Source organism: Anabrus simplex, chromosome 1 (genome assembly GCF_040414725.1).
Source record: "Anabrus simplex isolate iqAnaSimp1 chromosome 1, ASM4041472v1, whole genome shotgun sequence".
NCBI lineage: Eukaryota > Metazoa > Arthropoda > Insecta > Orthoptera > Tettigoniidae > Anabrus > Anabrus simplex.
Genome location: NC_090265.1, coordinates 563,590,202 through 563,607,513, shown reverse-complemented (window position 1 = coordinate 563,607,513; position 17,312 = coordinate 563,590,202). Strand labels below are relative to the sequence as shown.

Genomic DNA, 17,312 nt, shown 5'->3' with positions numbered 1-17,312 from the left:
ACTAAACATACATACCCAGCATTTGCATGGTGTGAAAATAGAAATCCATAGAAAACCATTTTAGGGCTACCGACAGTGAGGGGTTTGAACTACAAACTTGTATACAAAATTAACTTTCTAATGAGTCTCAAATTTCACGACTCCAGATATCAGGTCTCTGCGATGACCGCAGGAGGCGTGAGATGTGTGGTGACTCACGCTGCCCAAATACACGTTTGTCCACCCACGTTTAGAATAGGATATCCCATGTATTGTTAACAGGAATTATCACCCGACCACAGACCAAATTCTCGAAGTATAACACTGATTTTTACTCAGTTATTCTTCTTGGTATCATATTCATTACGTCGCAAAAGGGTAAACTAAATTTAATGTACAACGGTTATAGGTTTTATAAGCAGAGAGAAAACAAGTCTGGCGAAACAGCACGGTTTTGCCATAAGACTGTCACCCACGTGTGCCGGTACAGTTACAATTGTAAGTTACAGTAGCTTTTTAAGAGAAACACCCCACTAGTGTGTACCCATGTCCGTCGGTTTCTCAACCTCCTGTCACGAATACTTTGTGCGAGGATACACGACAGGCCCACCTCTTGATGAGAGAGGTGCCAATTACAAGAGGGCACGCAGTTCTGGCTAACAATGAAACTTTTCGCACAATTCCGATTACATTTTCAAATATCTACAGTCGTTATGTGGGTAGTGTGGGGCATTTATCCATTCAAAGAAGAACTGGCCCAGCTCGTGAGTTTTAAGACTGGCCCAGGTAAAGAAACCTACTCTTACTAATCCTCTTCTTGGAATTTGTGAGTTTTGATACTCGTAAGTTTTAAAACTTCTGAATTCTGAGACGACACACAGTATATGTCCGTGCCTTGTTTGAAAAGTGGTATGCAACTGGATCAAGCAAACAGCAAGAGGTACTGTGAAAAAAGGCGGGGGGGGGGGGGGTCTTAACTGGGGAAAATCTGCGAACATATGAGAGACAGACTTTACTTTAGCCCTCGTAAACCATTATTATTATTGTTGTTTTTTTTTTCTTAATCCGTTTACCCTCCAGTGTTTAAAATTCTGAATTCGGACTCGGCGAGGGATCCCACCCCCACTGCCTCAAGGCTATTCTTCTGGATTGTGAGATTTTGGGTCGAGGATACAACTGGGTTAGAGGACTAGTACCTCGCCTAGGCGGTGCTATACTGAAGGGGTCCCTGTGGAGGGAAGATATAGAAAAGAAAAGGGAAGGAAGCGGCCGTGGCCTTAAGTTACGTACCATCCTGGCATTTGACTGGAGGAGAAATGGAAAACCACGGAAAACCACTTCGAGAATGACTAAGGTGGGAATCGAACCCCCTCTACTCAGTTGACCCCCCTCTCCCCGTTCCAGTCCTCGTACCACTTTTCAAATTTCGTGGCAGAGCCGGGAATCATAGCTGGGTCTCCGGGAGTGGCAGCTAATCACACTAACCACTACACCACAGAGCGGACATTATTATTATTATTATTATTATTATTATTATTATTATTATTATTATTATTATTATTATTATTATTATTATTATTATTATTATTATTATTATTATAACTTAGTTTAATTCGAACGTTTTAATAGGAATTCGTGAATAATTCGAACTTTTCTCGCGATCCCTTGACTTCCATATGCAACACAATATTAAACATACGTGTTTAATTATAATATTATATTGTTAAATTCGAAGTAAACATACCATATTATACCTCTCATAATTTTAAGTATCAAGGAACGCTGCCTAGGTAGAGGAGAAAAGTGCTGGTGCTGAAAATTGAGTGGAAGTTGTTGTGAAGCTAAGAAGAATTTCAAACTCTTGGCCACCTGAAGGTGCGAGCGAACTTTAAGTTTTGGTAATCGGAAAATCCGCTCGTTAGACCTAACGCAGAACTCCACGATCATTTGATTGAGAGCTGTCAGCAGATGAATGAAACATTCCACTGGGTATTGAAGGCTCGGAAGTTTACTGCAGATGGATTTATTAAGCACCAGCGTCTGGGCCTCCACTACCAACCCAAAGCCAATAAGGAAATGAACACTGATTTTGTTTAGTGAAGTGCATGCAGTACAACGTGCAACTAGAGGAACTCGCACGGAATGGTCATTGTCGTGGGAAATCCGAGGTTTGAATAATTAAGACAGCGACATTTAGAGGAAAGTGAAGGTGGAGGGGTAGGGTTGCTCTAATTACGGTTCGAGATAATGGGCGATTCCTTACAACTATGAAACTGCCAAATAGAAGGGGAATGATAGGTAAAATAGTCTGTCTACTTATTTTTACTTAAGGGGCTGCCTGGTCGAGACGGTAAAGGCGTGCTTGGTTCGCCCGGAAGGACGTGAGTTCGAATCCCCGTCAGGAAGTCGTAAAATTTAAGAAACGAGATCTCCACTTCCGGAGGTGCATATGGCCCTGAGGTTCACTCAGCCTACACCAAAAATGAGTACCAGGTTAATTCCTGGGGCAACGGTGGCCGGGCGTAGAGCTCTACCCCATCACGTGCCGAGGTTACGAATGGTGGAAGCCTTTACCTTCCACCCCTCCAAGGCCTTCATGGCCTGTGCGGAGATGATTTTGCTTTTATTTTTACTTAACCTAATCTAATTAATGTAAATTGTGAATATTCTGTATAAGAATTCGTGGTTCAATGCACACGATAGGAAGGTGACAATCTGCCACTTGTAATGATTAAAACTATTCAACATGGCTCCCGTGCTTTAAACAGTGCATTCAAAAATCTGATGTTTGCACTGCTCCACGTTATTGCGGACAAGTATCTGTCTCTTGTGAGGTCGCTTGGTATGGAGCTTGTTCCGGGCAAGTGTCACTTCGTACAAGTGTTCCGAACCCACAAGGTCGATGGTAAACGGTGTAGTAGGTACAAGACCACGAAAGCCTTTCACAATGCAATAAGTGTTAATCGAACCGAGAGGTGTGCATCCACCGCACCTGAAGTAAATGTGCTGTGTTGTTTAGAGCAGGAAGTTGCTCTCGAACGTATGAAAAATACAGGGACGCGTTTCGGAAACCGAAAAGTCGCATGTCACAAGTTTCCATAATTAAAAGAGCTTACACAATATGTCAACGTGTTACGTTTGGGTATCGATACTGCAGGATGAAATGTTTCACTTCAAAGCATGAGAGTCGACTGCAAAATACATCAGCCATAGTGAGTTGAAGGTTAGTAGAGAGTGAATCTGAATATTTATGAGGATGGAAGATGATTTCTCCATTCATCGGTAGATACAGTATAATTGCTAGAAAATGTTCAGAGATTTCGATTGAAAGCTTAGCTCTTCGCCACGGCGTAATCAAACTTAAAAAAAAAAAAAACCTAGATGCTATCTGAAATACTGTAGCTCTGCCGATTACAAACATCTCAATTCCAACATAACCGCACGCTGCCTATCCGAGGCGGAAAAAGCTTGGAAACATGCTCGTTTCACCCGCAAAGACGTGGGTTCAGTTGCCCACCAGGAAGTCGAAAAATTTAGAAGCGAGATTTCCCCTTCTGGAGGCCACATGACCCTGTGGTTCACTCAGCCCACGTCGGAAATATACTAGGTTAATTCCTAGGGACTTCGTCGCCATAAGACCTATCTGTGTCCGTGCGACGTAAAGCCACTAGTCAAGAAAATAAAAATTCCTAGGGTCAAAGGTGGCCAGGCGTCTCTCGCTTACTGCCGAGGTTACAAATAGGGCTTTCATAACCTGTGCGGAGATAGCTTTGCTTTACTACAGAAAATTGTAGTTGTTAAAAGCTTTCACAAGTGTTAGAAATTACGCAATAGGGTACATAATATATTGCATGCTATTATAGTGCGAAGTAAATACACCACCAAATATTTAAATGCAAAAATACTCCATTTTTCGACTGCGCTATACGTGAGCACTTAACTGCAAATAGCCTTCAGAGTTGTTAAAACTGCCCGGATAGTAATTCGTCATAGTGCCCAGGGGCGTAGCGGGGAAGGGGGTACTGGGGGGTTAGAACCCCATCTCTCAGGGAATTTTTGAAAAACTAAAATAAACAGAAACTGGCTATAAACTAAATACATTCAAAGAGAATAATCGTAAAGTAAAGAGATCTGTTGAATCGTTTTTCTAAAGAAGGCTCAAAAGCTGTATTTGAGATGGTAAAGTGAATACACCATTCGCTGTAAAACTGTTGACCTTGATCATATTGTTCTTGCTCTGTATTTTAATGTAAGATTTGTCCTATATTGCAATCTGAATATCGGTATAATTCACTTGTATCAGTGTCTTTATAATGACAGTCATGCATGCATGCACCACACATGCACAAGCACCTCCATTATGTTCTATCAAAGCTTGTAATTATAACCCCCTCATCGACCAATCCTCGCTACGCTACTGATAGTGCCCGTTCAGTTTTTAACTCCAGCACTCATGTCAACCAAATGTTTGGAAATCGATCCTGTTTCACATCATTCGCTCAGCGAGGGATCCCACCTCTACCGCCTCAAGGGCAGTGTCCTGGAGCGTGAGACTTTGGGTCGTAGGATACAACTGGAAAGGAGGACCAGTACCTCACCCAGGCGTCCTTGCATGCTATGTTGAACAGGGGCCTTGCTCGGGGATGGGAAGATTGGAAGGGATAAACAAGGAAGAGGGAAGAAAGCGGTCGTGGCCTTAAGTTAGGTACCATCCTGGCATTTGCCTGGAGGAGAAGTGGGAAACCACAGAAAACCACTTCGAGGATGGCTGAGGTGGGAATCGAACCTCCTCTGAGTGGACCCCTTTCCAGCCCTCGTATCACTTCTCAAATCTCGTGGTAGAGGCGGGAATCGAACCCAGACCTCCGAGGGTGGCAGCTAATCACACTAATCATTACACCACAGAGGCAGACACAATATTAATTAAAAATCAGTGCCTAACCGACAGTGGTACGCAAGCCAGTAGCTACTGTATTCTTGAAATGTCCTGTAAAGAGATGGATTTGCTTTACTTTGCCTTGGAAAAAATACGTCACACTCGATTTTTCAAATACGTTATACGCGAGCACACACGATGTACTGCTAATAGCCGTAAGAGACGCAGATACATTAAAGTTGTCCATTGGTCATTACAAAGTTGGCCATTATTCGGAACCCGGTGCCACTTGTGTCGTACTAGATTTCTGTCTTATTGCAGTAAACCTTGGTCATGAGAGTTTCAGGGAATTCCGTTCAGTAGCCAAATGAAACTGTTTTTAGCATGATGTAAGCTATAACTTCTAGCAGTTATCCTTGAGCGAGTAAGGTAAGAGATCGAATCATAACAAGGCTCCGATCGTGAAGTTCATTAATCTGTTGCTCTCAAGATCCCATATCGTTTGACAGCTGCAATTAATATCCGGTTCACGGGTACAGTATTACTAGAATATCAACGACAAATGCTAGTAAGGGCCACGCCGAGTGGCTCAACCGGTAGAGTGCAGGCCTTTGGAACCCAGCTTGATGGGTTCGATCCCGGCTATGTTCGGTCATATTTGAAGGTGCTCAAATACACAATCATCCTGTCGGTAGCTTCACCGGCACGTAAAAGAACACTGCGGGACAAAATACCGGCACTTCGGCGTCTCCGAATTTCGAGGTAGGCTATAGAGAATACCGTTTTTGAGGATGTATAGCACATAATTGAATCATATGTATCTACGGGCTTATAGTGAATACCTATTTTTAACAGTATTTAAAATTATACAAACTCTGTCTTACGGCATCACTTTAATTATAACCCTTAGTATAGTAACGTTTTAGAAGACAGGATATAGTACATACAGTAGTGAAACAAGAAACATACCTCCGTTAACACCTTTGGAAAAAATCCGTTGGTCTCTTCTGTGTGTTTTTTTACTGTTAACCTTCTTTTCTTCCACATACTTTTTAACATTTATTGCTGTGAAAACACTGTCATTTACATTCGACTGACTCTGTATGTATGATCGAAGAATAGCCAGTGTATTCAACGTCTGGTCTGCTGACGGTACAGGAGAAGGCAGCTCCAACTCTTCTTGTTAGGAATCTTCTTCTCCTTCTTCTTCTTCTTCTTGCTCGGCAGCAACGTTGACGGTATCTATAGGAGATTCGAGCACTTTAACGCCAGAGTCCACATTTATGTAAGCCTCAAAATCAGCTTCGCAGTTAACAAGCTGCTGATACTCCACCCATTCGTCAGGAATAAGACTGATTTCCTCTTCTTCGTATTCTGAAGCTCATAAGTAGCCATTCAAAAATTCTGCTTTGCGGAAGCAGTCTACAACTTTTTCCTGCTTCACACCAGCTCACGATTTACTCAGCATTGCTACCGACTGTAGTAGATTAATGTCCGTTAATGATTCATCGGATTCAATTCCTCTCAGAATTCTCTGAACAGCCCTCTTCCTATTGAAATGCTTCAAGCTTTTAGTCACCACCTTGGTCCATGGGCTGTGGTTTGGAAGTTAAAGTCGATGGTAAGAATACCACGCGGACTGCCTTTAACTCCTGAACGAGCACCTTGGGATGAGCAGGGCAGTTGTCTACGAAAAGGATTTTCCTCCCTTCACTCTGAAACTTCTCATCAATACCACGCAGCCAAGATTCATAAATGGAGCTTGTCATCCGCGACTTCGGGGGTTGATTTCGTACGAGACGGGTAATTAATTTACACCCGAGAAATAGTGAGGCTTAGCCGATTTCCCGATCACCAGAAGTTTTAGATTTTTGGTTCCCGTCGTATTAGTTCCCAGCTTCACTGTAACCCTGTCTTTACTTATTAACTACTGTTCCTTACAAACCACAAATGCCGTATTACACAATTCATGTTGTACAAAATTCGAGTTACAGAGTATTTTTTGCTTCAAGGGAGGAAATGTTTGCTTTGAGAAATCGAGAAATTCGTGTAACCGAATTTCGAGTAATAGAGAAATAAATACATGTGAAGAATAGGACAAAAACGGCCGGGAATTTTAAGCTACTTCGAGATACTCAAAATTCGAATAATGGAGGTTCGGTTGTATATCTTTCTAATACCAGTTGAATTTCGGCACATTTTTTTAGACTGCTTTATGAACTTCATTCTTGGCTCTGTCGTGTGTAGGCTACCTATGACAGCTGCTGATCTGTTGAGGATTCAACCAGCCTGCCTTCGGGCTGAGGACTGAACATACCTATCCCAATTAGCCTTCTCTTACGTTTTAAGAAGTTCCGTATTCCAGGTCTATGTGGGGGGCGAACGGTGGATTCATACTGAAATATCAAACGCTGTAAAATCTCCGAAGATAGCCTATGTTCTCTCGCAACAGGAGGCCGCACTTCCGATCATTTTTTGGTAAAGGATTTACAATTAAATTAAAATTTCCGAGCTATGGTTAGAGTATTGAGATTTTTTACATCTGTTATTTGCTGATACATTAAATAATCCCTTCTTCAGGGAAAAAATTCAGCACTCTGGAGTCTCTCAAAACCCAAATATAGTTGATTAATAGTACCGTATACTTAAATATTATACAACATAAGTAACCTGTCCTACTTAAATGCATATTCCTCAAATCAAATCAAAAATCAAAATCTCTTTATTTGCAAATGAGGTGTTTACCTCGGTTGCAAATGGTACACTAAAATACATTATTGTCAAGCACTAAATATTAAATTAACAAGAGAATAAAATTTTCCTATAATACAATATTATATAATTTACGCTAACAATTTTTTCTATTAAACACACAGCTCATCCTTAATAAATTTACATTGTTTACAAAATTCTACTTATAATATCTCCTGTACTACTTACAAATATAGTCATCTGATATACAGTATGTGGAATTACTTCAAATGATACTGTACAACTGGTATAAGATTAAAATTTACATTGCATTTATTTACTTTTTCTTTTCTTTACCCATTCTGGAACCTAAGTAGCATAACGACCTGCTGCGTCTTAACCAGAGCCCCTTTTACCACCACTTTTCAGAGTTCCTGAAGGGCCTTCACAGCTACCGTAGCAGTCCCAGGGCCCTCGAAGTCCCCACTGTACTTCACCCCTACAGGCAGTCCCCTACTTTGGCTGTCCAAACTCCTTAAACCAGGGGATGGAAATTTATTCATACACATTTTTTATTTACATTAACCTGCACTGGTCGAATGCCCTCTAACATTTCATTTATTTTCTCTGTTGCTGTTCATTCTCTTCTTGAATATCTGTACAGATTTTGGAAAAGGATCAAACACTACCCCTGGTAAACTGTTCCACTCCTTCACACCCTTCCCAATGAAAGAAAATTTACCCAAATCGCTTCTGCTAAAATTCCTTCTAATTTTATATTTGTGGTCAGTCCTGCCGATATAATTATTTTCCAACTGAAGCCTCTCAACGGATATCTCCCCATGCTGCTTCTCCTGTATAGGCTCTATATAATCCTATAAGTCTAGTTTTCTCCCTTCTCTTACTTAAAGTTTCCCACCCTAGTTTCTTTAACATTTCTGACACACTACTCTTTCTCCTGAAATCCCCTGTTACAAATCTTGCTGCTTTCCTCTGCACACTATCTATTTCTTTTATTAGGTATTCTTGGTGAGGATCCCAAACACTGTTTGCATATTCCAATAATGGACGAACCATACTTAAGTAACTTTTCTCTTTTAATTCTTTGTTGCATCCTTTAAGTAGCCTCATTATGACATGTAACGATCTGTATGCTTTCCCAACAATGTCATCCACATGACCCTTCCAGTGCAAATTACTTTCAAATCTTACACCTAAGTATTTGCACTTGCGATCTTTTGGGATAACTACCCCATCCAAAGTATATTCAAATTCAGTTTTAAAACTCCTGTTTGTAAATGTTGTAACAGTTGATTTGCCTCCATTAACCTTCATGTTATTCTCTTCAACCCATTGTTGGATACTCTCAAGGTCCCTTTGTAATTCTGAACAATCCTCAATGGTATTTATTTCCCTATAAACAATTATGTCATCTGCATACAATCTTATTTTTGATGTTATATTGTTCCCTAAATCATTTACGTATATTAAGAAAAGTAACGGACCTATTATACTACCCTGTGCAATTCCCTTCCAAGCTTTCTCTTCCTGCGATACGTTAATTCCTACTTTGACTTTCTGAACCCTTGAATTTAGAAATGTTTTTACCCAACGTGTAACCCTTATGTCCAATCCTATTCCCTCCAATTTCTTTAATAATATTCCATGTTCCACTCTATCAAAGGCTTCGGAAAGATCTATGGCTATGCAATCTAACTGGCCTCCTGAATCCAATTGATCTGATATGTCCTGCTGAAATCCCACCAGTTTTACCTTCACAGACACATAGTGACTACAATGTTCTGACCGAGCTTGTTGGCCGTAGGCTACTGTTTGGGGCACGGAGCTGTGAGCTTGCACTCTGGAGATGGTGGGGTCAAATCCCACCGTTGGCAGCCCGGAAGATGGTTGTCCGTTGTTTCCCATTTTCACACCACGCAAACGCTGGGGCTGTACCTCAATGCCACGGACGTTTCCTTCCCAATCCTTGCATTGCCGAAAACCTTCAATGTGTTAATGCGATGTTAAACCATTAACAAAACTATACGGTAATGCTTCGATTATGGTAAGCTAGCACATAGTACATGTCGCACTGTCCTCGCCATCGACTACGGTGTTTGCTCCAGATTGGTGTTGGGCAGGGTTTCTACGAGGTCAATCCAACGGGTTGGCAGCCTGCCACGTCATCACCTTCACTTAAAGACCACGAGTTTCTCCATGTGGGGGCTGCGAGCGATATGCCCATAGAATGTAAGAATTCTCTTGTGTATCAGGGTGCGAGTGATATGCCCTAGGAATGTAAGAATTCTCTTGCGTACCGGGGTCGCGTGACAATCTTTGTTGCGGTCGGATTTCATCGCAAACAGAGTTCTGTGTGCCGTCCACGGAATGAGAAACATACGTCGCCAACACCACATCTCAAATGCTTCGATGGGTGGCGGTCAGCTGTGCATAAAATCAATCTCTGATGCATAGGAGATAACATGGAACACAAGGGTGTTTATAAGATTGATTTTTATTGCATTGGTTATTGAAGATGCCTTGCATGATGTATTCACTGTAAACAATGAATAATAGTGGCAAAAGGATACATCCTTGGTGGACTACCTTCCTGGTGCAGCATTTTCAGGACAGGACATTGTAAATCTTGACAACTGAGTGGCAAGAGTGATGCAGACTTTTCAACAGATAGATAAGGTGGGATGGCATACCGGTCCCCCCAGAATTTTCCAGAGTTCGTCCCAATGGAGATTATCAAACACGTTTTCAAACTCGACAAAGCTGTATAAGCTGTCTAAGGTTGAATATCTGCTCTCGGGTATCTCTGCCTTTCACAAAACCAGCCAGTTCCAGGAGACGAAGTACTCCAGCCTCTTCTGCATAACCTTGTTCATATGTGAGATGTGAGCTATCAGGCAGAAGTTGGTGCAGTCTCTCATAGAGACTTTTTTAATTGATAGGTATGATGAGGGAGGTGTGCCAGTCCTTCAAGCATTGTTCAGAGGTCCATATCAGCTGACATATTTGATGGATGATGTCAATACTGCGAGGGTCCATTAGTTTCATATACTCAGCAGTAATCATGATAGTGCCTGGTGACTTCTGTGAGCTTAACCTGTTTATTGTTGCTTCAATATCAGATGTCGGAATGTTGGATTCTGTCTGATGAAAATGTACTGTGATTTTTCTCTGGAGAATAAGTTTAGTCTATATATGTTTTCTCAGTATTTTCATATTTCTACCACATCCTCAATTTCTGTTACTGAAACATAATCAGCATTGCAGATGGCCCATGTAGCCTATGATGTGAGAACTTCCAAGTGATTTGTCTGATTTTAGTGAACAAGCCACTGGTTTCTATGGAATCTCCATGCGTCTGGATTTCAGAGCAGATTTTACTAATAGATTTATTTTTATCTCAGCGACATTCCCTTTGCATAGCTATTCAAAGCTCTGTGTATCTCCTGAAAGCATCAGAATCTACCAGTCCTTCCACTGTCAGTTTGAGTCACTTCTCAGCCAGTGCAAGCGTACCGTGTGAGAAACATCTCTGTCTTTGAAAGTAACTTCGGTTGTGTATATATTGATATACCTTTTATGAGGATCTTAATTTTAGTCCAAATTGCCTCTGTTGGAAGTTGCTCGACATTGGCAAGTTCTTCCTGAATGGTCAGCTCAAGGTTCTCAGAGAAAGCCTGGGAATTGAATACCGGGGGGGGAGTTTTAGGGCAGTTGTTTTTGTTAGTGCCTTAAGCTTGATGCAAAATGTGTCATTAATAATTGGTGATCGGAGCCGCAAACTGCTCCTGGTAGCGTCTTGGCTACGCATTTGCATAATATAGTATTGAAAAAGGTGGGCCATATGACATTAATAATTAATATTGTGGTCACAATTCAATGCAGATCGAAACCATGAAGTTTATATCCTATGATATTCTCAGTGAGGTGCACCAACTTGTCCGAACTAGGATATAATCAACAATTCAATGCAGATCAAAACCATGAAGTTTATATCCTATGATATTCTCAGTGAGGTGCACCAACTTGTCCGAACTAGGATATAATCAACTAAAGTAGACCTTGTTAACATTAATGTTTTTATGGCTCGTACTTGTAGACATGATATGGGGTTTTGGGTTTATGCCGTGTCAAGAAAACAAGGCAAAACTCTTTAGATTTCACAGAGAACTTGCTCTGCGACTTCAGAAGAAAATCTCAACAGTTCACAAGGAAGAAACTACAATAATGAAAGTTTGAATTTAAGAATGCTTTACCGTTGGAGCTGTGGTGGTATGCTCATTCAACACCAGGTGGTTCGCTGTATGCTGGCATAGCACTGGTATTACAAGCAGGAGATGACAACATCACACCGTGTGTACTTGAGAAGTAACAAAAGTTCTTTGCACAACGTAAAGATTTTCACCTTGTTTTCTTGACATGGCATAAACCTGTAAGCCCATATGTCTACAAATAGATCCTGTTCAGAGCTGACCACTTGTACAGTCATCTCAGATATTGATGGAAGAGAGTGTTTTCTAATGCACCAAAACCATTGTTAATACAGAAATGAATGAGATGTTCGCCTCTTTCATTACATGTGCCCAAGCCAAAGTTTCTTCTTACAGAATAAATGTGGTTGTCCACAGTCTTGTCTCCAATGTTAGCATTGAAATCACCTATTACTAAGAGAACTGCCCAGCCAGAGACACAGGAGATGGTGGCTTCAAGGCATGCAGAAAAGTTCACTATTTACAGACAAGGACAGCCCAGAATACTTCGTGACCTTATTGCTTCCAACTTGGTCAGTTGATTTGGTTGATCTCGGTAGTTTCAGTTAAGAATATGCCTACTTCATAGGACAGACATGTTTTTGCTTATTTGAGGAGCAAACATTCAAAACATATTTTGTCATATAAATGTGACTTTTGGGAAATGTAGAAAAAAACTTGTTATGAAGAAATGAGGGCTACTACAGTAATAGAACTGGGTTGATCATAACCCTAGTTTGATATATATCAAAATCTACAAGTTATTTTGACATGGGAACAGTGATAACTGACTAATGAGTGAAGGAGATTGTACCGGAGGTACACCCGCCCCGTACATCTAAATTAAGCACCTTGGATAAGGCCTTCTGTAAAGAAACTGTGGAACAAGTAGTACAAGAAGTTTGAACATTTCTCAACAGATGTTGCTACTATAAACTTATGTTGTGCCCACTGGTTTGAAGATGAACTATTAAATTTCTAGAGTAATTTTGTATGTTAAGGTTTCCTAAACTGAATTGTTTTTACCTTGTTTTCAGTGTGCTAAAGTTTACAACAGTTCTATCTCTTCCCGTCAACTTAAGGCGTCGGCCAATTAAAAATTTTGTACATTTAATTATTTACCAATGAGAAAATTTTGATATTTATTTGATTATCCAATGAGAATTAGGGGTGTGTCAGGGCCTTAGACCAGAGTTTTCTGGAACTTTGCCCTCGGCTATAAAAGTTGGCACATTTTCAGACCAAGTTGTCTTTGTGATCGCTCCAGTCTAAGTGTGTGTTCATAACGGAGGCATCTTCAGGAGGTCCACCAGCTCAAGGTAATGGCAGATCCAGTTTAAATTCTGATAGTCTTTCAAAGTTAGCTTGAAGGGAAGGTTTCAAACCTTTTGTAATGTAACTTTTCTTTCTCAAATGTAAATTTCAAATCTTTAGTAATGTAACTTTATTTTTCTAAAGTGTAAATTTCAAACCTTAAATGTAAATTTCAAACAAGCCAAAAGAACTTAACCGAAATCAGGGAAGAGATAGTGAACTGCCCTCTCGTGTTCCCTCTCAACTTGATTTTGAGGTGACTATGATTTTATAACCTTTTCTATCTTGTAATCTCTGTAACTTACCTTCTAGTCACCTCAGTAGTATAGGCTTAGCTTCTGTAATATCAGGCCATAAGCCCAAATAGGGTTTTTTGCATTCATTTAAATTTTCAAGGAGCGTAAGTGTCTGCCTCCTCACATTTTGATTTTTGGGCCAGTAACTTTAACCTTTTGTTTTTACCAAAGGCCTGGTAGAATGGGTACTCGATACCCCTGTTAAACTTTATTTCATTCTTTTGAAGTTATCAGACTGTTGAGCATTTAAGATAGTGAATACTGTTCTATTTTGTAAAATGTAGGTTAAATCAGAGTAAATTAGTAAAAAATTGAACAGTCAGAAAATTATAAGCAAAATTTGCATTCTGGCTTCTTCATATGAGTATTAAAGATAACTGAATATAAAAGTACTTTATTATTATTATTCTTGTTTCGTTTCGGCCAACTAAGGACCACGTCATTTCAGCTGTTTCCCTTGAGCTTTAATGTTGGTCCAGTACTCCTTCATTCGTATACGGTGTTGCTCCTTTCGTTCTTCCGTCCATGCCTTTCCAGTTTTCATCTTCGGCTTTGGTGGGAAACTCTGATGTTCTGGAGTTTTTTCTTAAGTGGGACACGCTCTTGGATATCCTCAAATGAGATCCCAATCTCCTGCAGATCTTTCTGTACCTCACTGAACCATGCCCCCTTTGCCTTTTTCTCTTGGAGGAAAGTGAAAATGCGGTTGGTTAACCGTGTTGAATTCATTCGGACCATGTGTCCATAAAAAGTAATAATAATAATAATAATAATAATAATAATAATAATAATTATTATTATTATTATTATTATTATTATTGTTGTTGTTGTTGTTGTTGCTATAATATTTAAAACATAGGCTGATATTGATGAACACAAGTTTGAGAGAATGGATGAACCGATTGACATCGTAAAGCATTCTGACGAAAGCTTTTGGCCTGTAGATTTACAGTGTCTTTAAAAGCATAAACATATATTGCTCTATATTTTTTAATTATTAAAGAAAATGTAGTTTTCTGGTTCGCTAATGCGCTAGCAGTACTTCAAGGCCACCTGGACACAGGTAGCGCTGAGCCATACGATATGAGAGGGGAGGTGGAATGGGGCAAGCACGCATGCACATTCGGTCAGCTGTTCCCATCTGTGTTGTGTTGCAGAGTCGCTTATTCAAGAAGAAGGTATTCAGCACAATGTTACTGCCTCTTTGTAGCCCTCCCTATATTTGCTAGCTTGAAATGAGTCAGAGAAATGTAATAGTCCTTTTCTCCATGTTGTAATTTTAACATTTTAACACAAAGGCTGTGAACTGCTTCCACTCTGGTAGAGGAAAGCAAGTCAATCCTCTGTCATAATTTACTGTCTTGGAAACCCAAAGGTTTGTACCTTTATTACGAGCAAACAGCTAATGTACCAATCTTCAATTCTGATTTAGCCAACACTGTGCTCATAGTAAATCGGGAGCAACTTGCAATTATAGTAACGAAATTGTTGACGTGCCCCAACAAAACAACACAAATGTCATGAATGCGTTTTTCGTCGATGATCCTGTGCGCACTGGTGGACAAAAAAGTGGATCACTTTGTAAAAACGAAATTGTCATTGTTAAACACTTTTTCTTTTTTTTTTTTTTTTTTTTTTACAATTTGCTTTACATCATACTGACACAGATAGGTATTATGGCGATGATGGTATAGGAAAGGCCTAGGAGTGGGAAGGAAGTGGCCTTGGCCTTAATTAAGGTACAGCTGCAGCATTCACCTGGTGTGAAAATGGGAAACCTCAGAAAACCATCTTCAGGGCTGCAGACAGTGGGGTTCGAACCTGCTATTTCCTGGATGCAAGATCACAGCTGCATGCCCTAACCACATGGCCAACTTGGCCGGTACCAATTATTAGAGGGAATTGTTCCAGATGGTAACGGATCAAATTTTATTGAACTACCAGCCAGAATTTTAGCACATGATGATATCGTGATTGGAATTTATAGCAAAACCTTCATTTCTGCATAAGATGTCATCATTCGAGAGATAGTGGGTTCAAACCTCACTGTCGGCAGCCGTGAAAATGGTTTTCCGTGGTTTTCCATTTTCACTCCAGGTGAATGCTGGACTGTACCTTAATTAAGGCCAAAGCTACTTCCTTCCCACTCCTAGGCTTTTCCTTCATCACCATAAGACCTATCTGTGCCGGTGAGATGTAAAATAACTTGTAAAAAGCAATTAACACTGAAGATGAAAGCTAGCTGCTTCAATTTCCTACTTTTCAATAAATATTTACTCCATTGGCAGTCACGTCTTGACAGGTTTCAGCTAGTTATTATTAATAATCCTTTTTCTCCATTTTGAAAAATGTTAAGTGATAATCAGTGTAATATAAACCATAAGGTATTTTAAAATAAGTCCTGAAAATACTCAAATCTTTTGGACTGATAGTCTGTTGAACTACCCCAATGTTACCAGCTACGTCCTAACATCACAAGGTAAATTTTCATAATACTATACAGCTTCATATTGAATTATGAATGCATTAAAAAGACCTGGAAATATTGTCATATGGCATCACTGCACTTGAAGGGGTTAAATAATATTTCATAGAGGAATAAACTAGTTTAATTCTCATTTATTTGCAACTGAAGATGTTAGTGATAAAATATAGATAGATAGATTGTAATAGATAGATTATAATAAAATATTTCTGTTAGTAAATATTTCCTCTTCATCTGCAGTAGAAAATCAAACTAAATTTTTCATTATTTAATTTGTTTTTATTTTGTAGGAAGATGAATAATTTATTTGTGCTGGCTGCAGTGCTACTAGTGGTTCAGTATGGTCAGAGCCAAGGTCTGGAAGACAAACCGACAGAAACTAGAAGAGCTGTTCCTCAGGACTGCGTTTGTGTGCCATACTACCAGTGTACAAATGGATCCGTGAATCAGAATGGCATCGACATCATAGACATAAGGTTCGGCAATCCTTCTCCTACTATTTACAAGCCTTGTTTTTGTGCAGCTACTGATCAGCCAGGGTGAGTGCTTTGCTCTATGGTCAAACCTTCTTCTGCAACTGTCCTTTCATCTGTTATACAACGGTAAAAAGTCTTGAAAAAATTGGAAAGAAAAAAAAGATCAATAGGATACCAGAACTACAACTCTGCTTTGCTGCAATGTCAGATATAATTTATTATGTGGTGTAAATCTTCCTTGTCCATGAACTGAAAAATATATTTTGAAAATTATACTTACTCATGGTCAAGTCAAGAAAGTTCTGTGCATGATAGGATTTAATGGTCACATTTTCATTTGTATTTAAGAAAAAGAAAAATTCAGAGCACAATGACATGAGCAAGATGCTACTTCAACATTTTCCATGTAAGTAATTTTGTTCTAAAATGTAAATGTTTAGCATAGATTCAATACTAATTAAAATTCTACAAAAGCTTCAAGAAGCTGAGTAACATGAGTAAATTGCCAGATTGGAAAGACAACGAAAGATGTATCAAACAATAAACTTGCGACACAACAGCATGTCAGGGCCTTGGCCTACCAAGTTGACTGCTGCCCAGCCGTATGGCCTGCAGATACTGGAGTGTTAGGTTCGGTGTGATGACCTCCCTAGCTTGGTTTCCTTGACTGGGTCCACTGTCTCTCATATCAGACAGCTCCTCAGTTCAGGCACGCTGACTTCGGGTAATTATTGGTGGGAGCATGATCAGCATGAACGCAGGCATGTGTAATGAGGAACAACTATTAATGCAACCATTCCTATGTAATAACATTCACAAACAAAGTGGAAAAAAAGTAGCAGAACAATAATGGAGCTTGTTTCTCAAATACATTTTTGAACGGGTCTTATGAACAGAGTTTTCAATAATATTCACAGGTAAATAGAA

At 39.8% G+C, this 17,312-nt stretch overlaps 1 protein-coding gene across 2 annotated transcripts in view; it reads left to right on the top strand.

The window, feature by feature from the left end:
- LOC136869794 (phenoloxidase-activating factor 2) overlaps positions 1-17,312 on the top strand; it is a 166,805-nt gene that overhangs the window by 101,950 nt on the left and 47,543 nt on the right. Inside the window, exon 2 of one of the 2 annotated variants that reach the window (XM_067144877.2) lies at positions 16,200-16,385. In XM_067144877.2, the coding sequence (XP_067000978.2) occupies positions 16,204-16,385 (182 nt within the window). In that variant the 5' untranslated portion in view covers positions 16,200-16,203. Of the gene's footprint in view, positions 1-16,199; positions 16,449-17,312 lie in introns of both variants that reach the window. The other variant, XM_067144876.2, reaches the window with a different exon arrangement.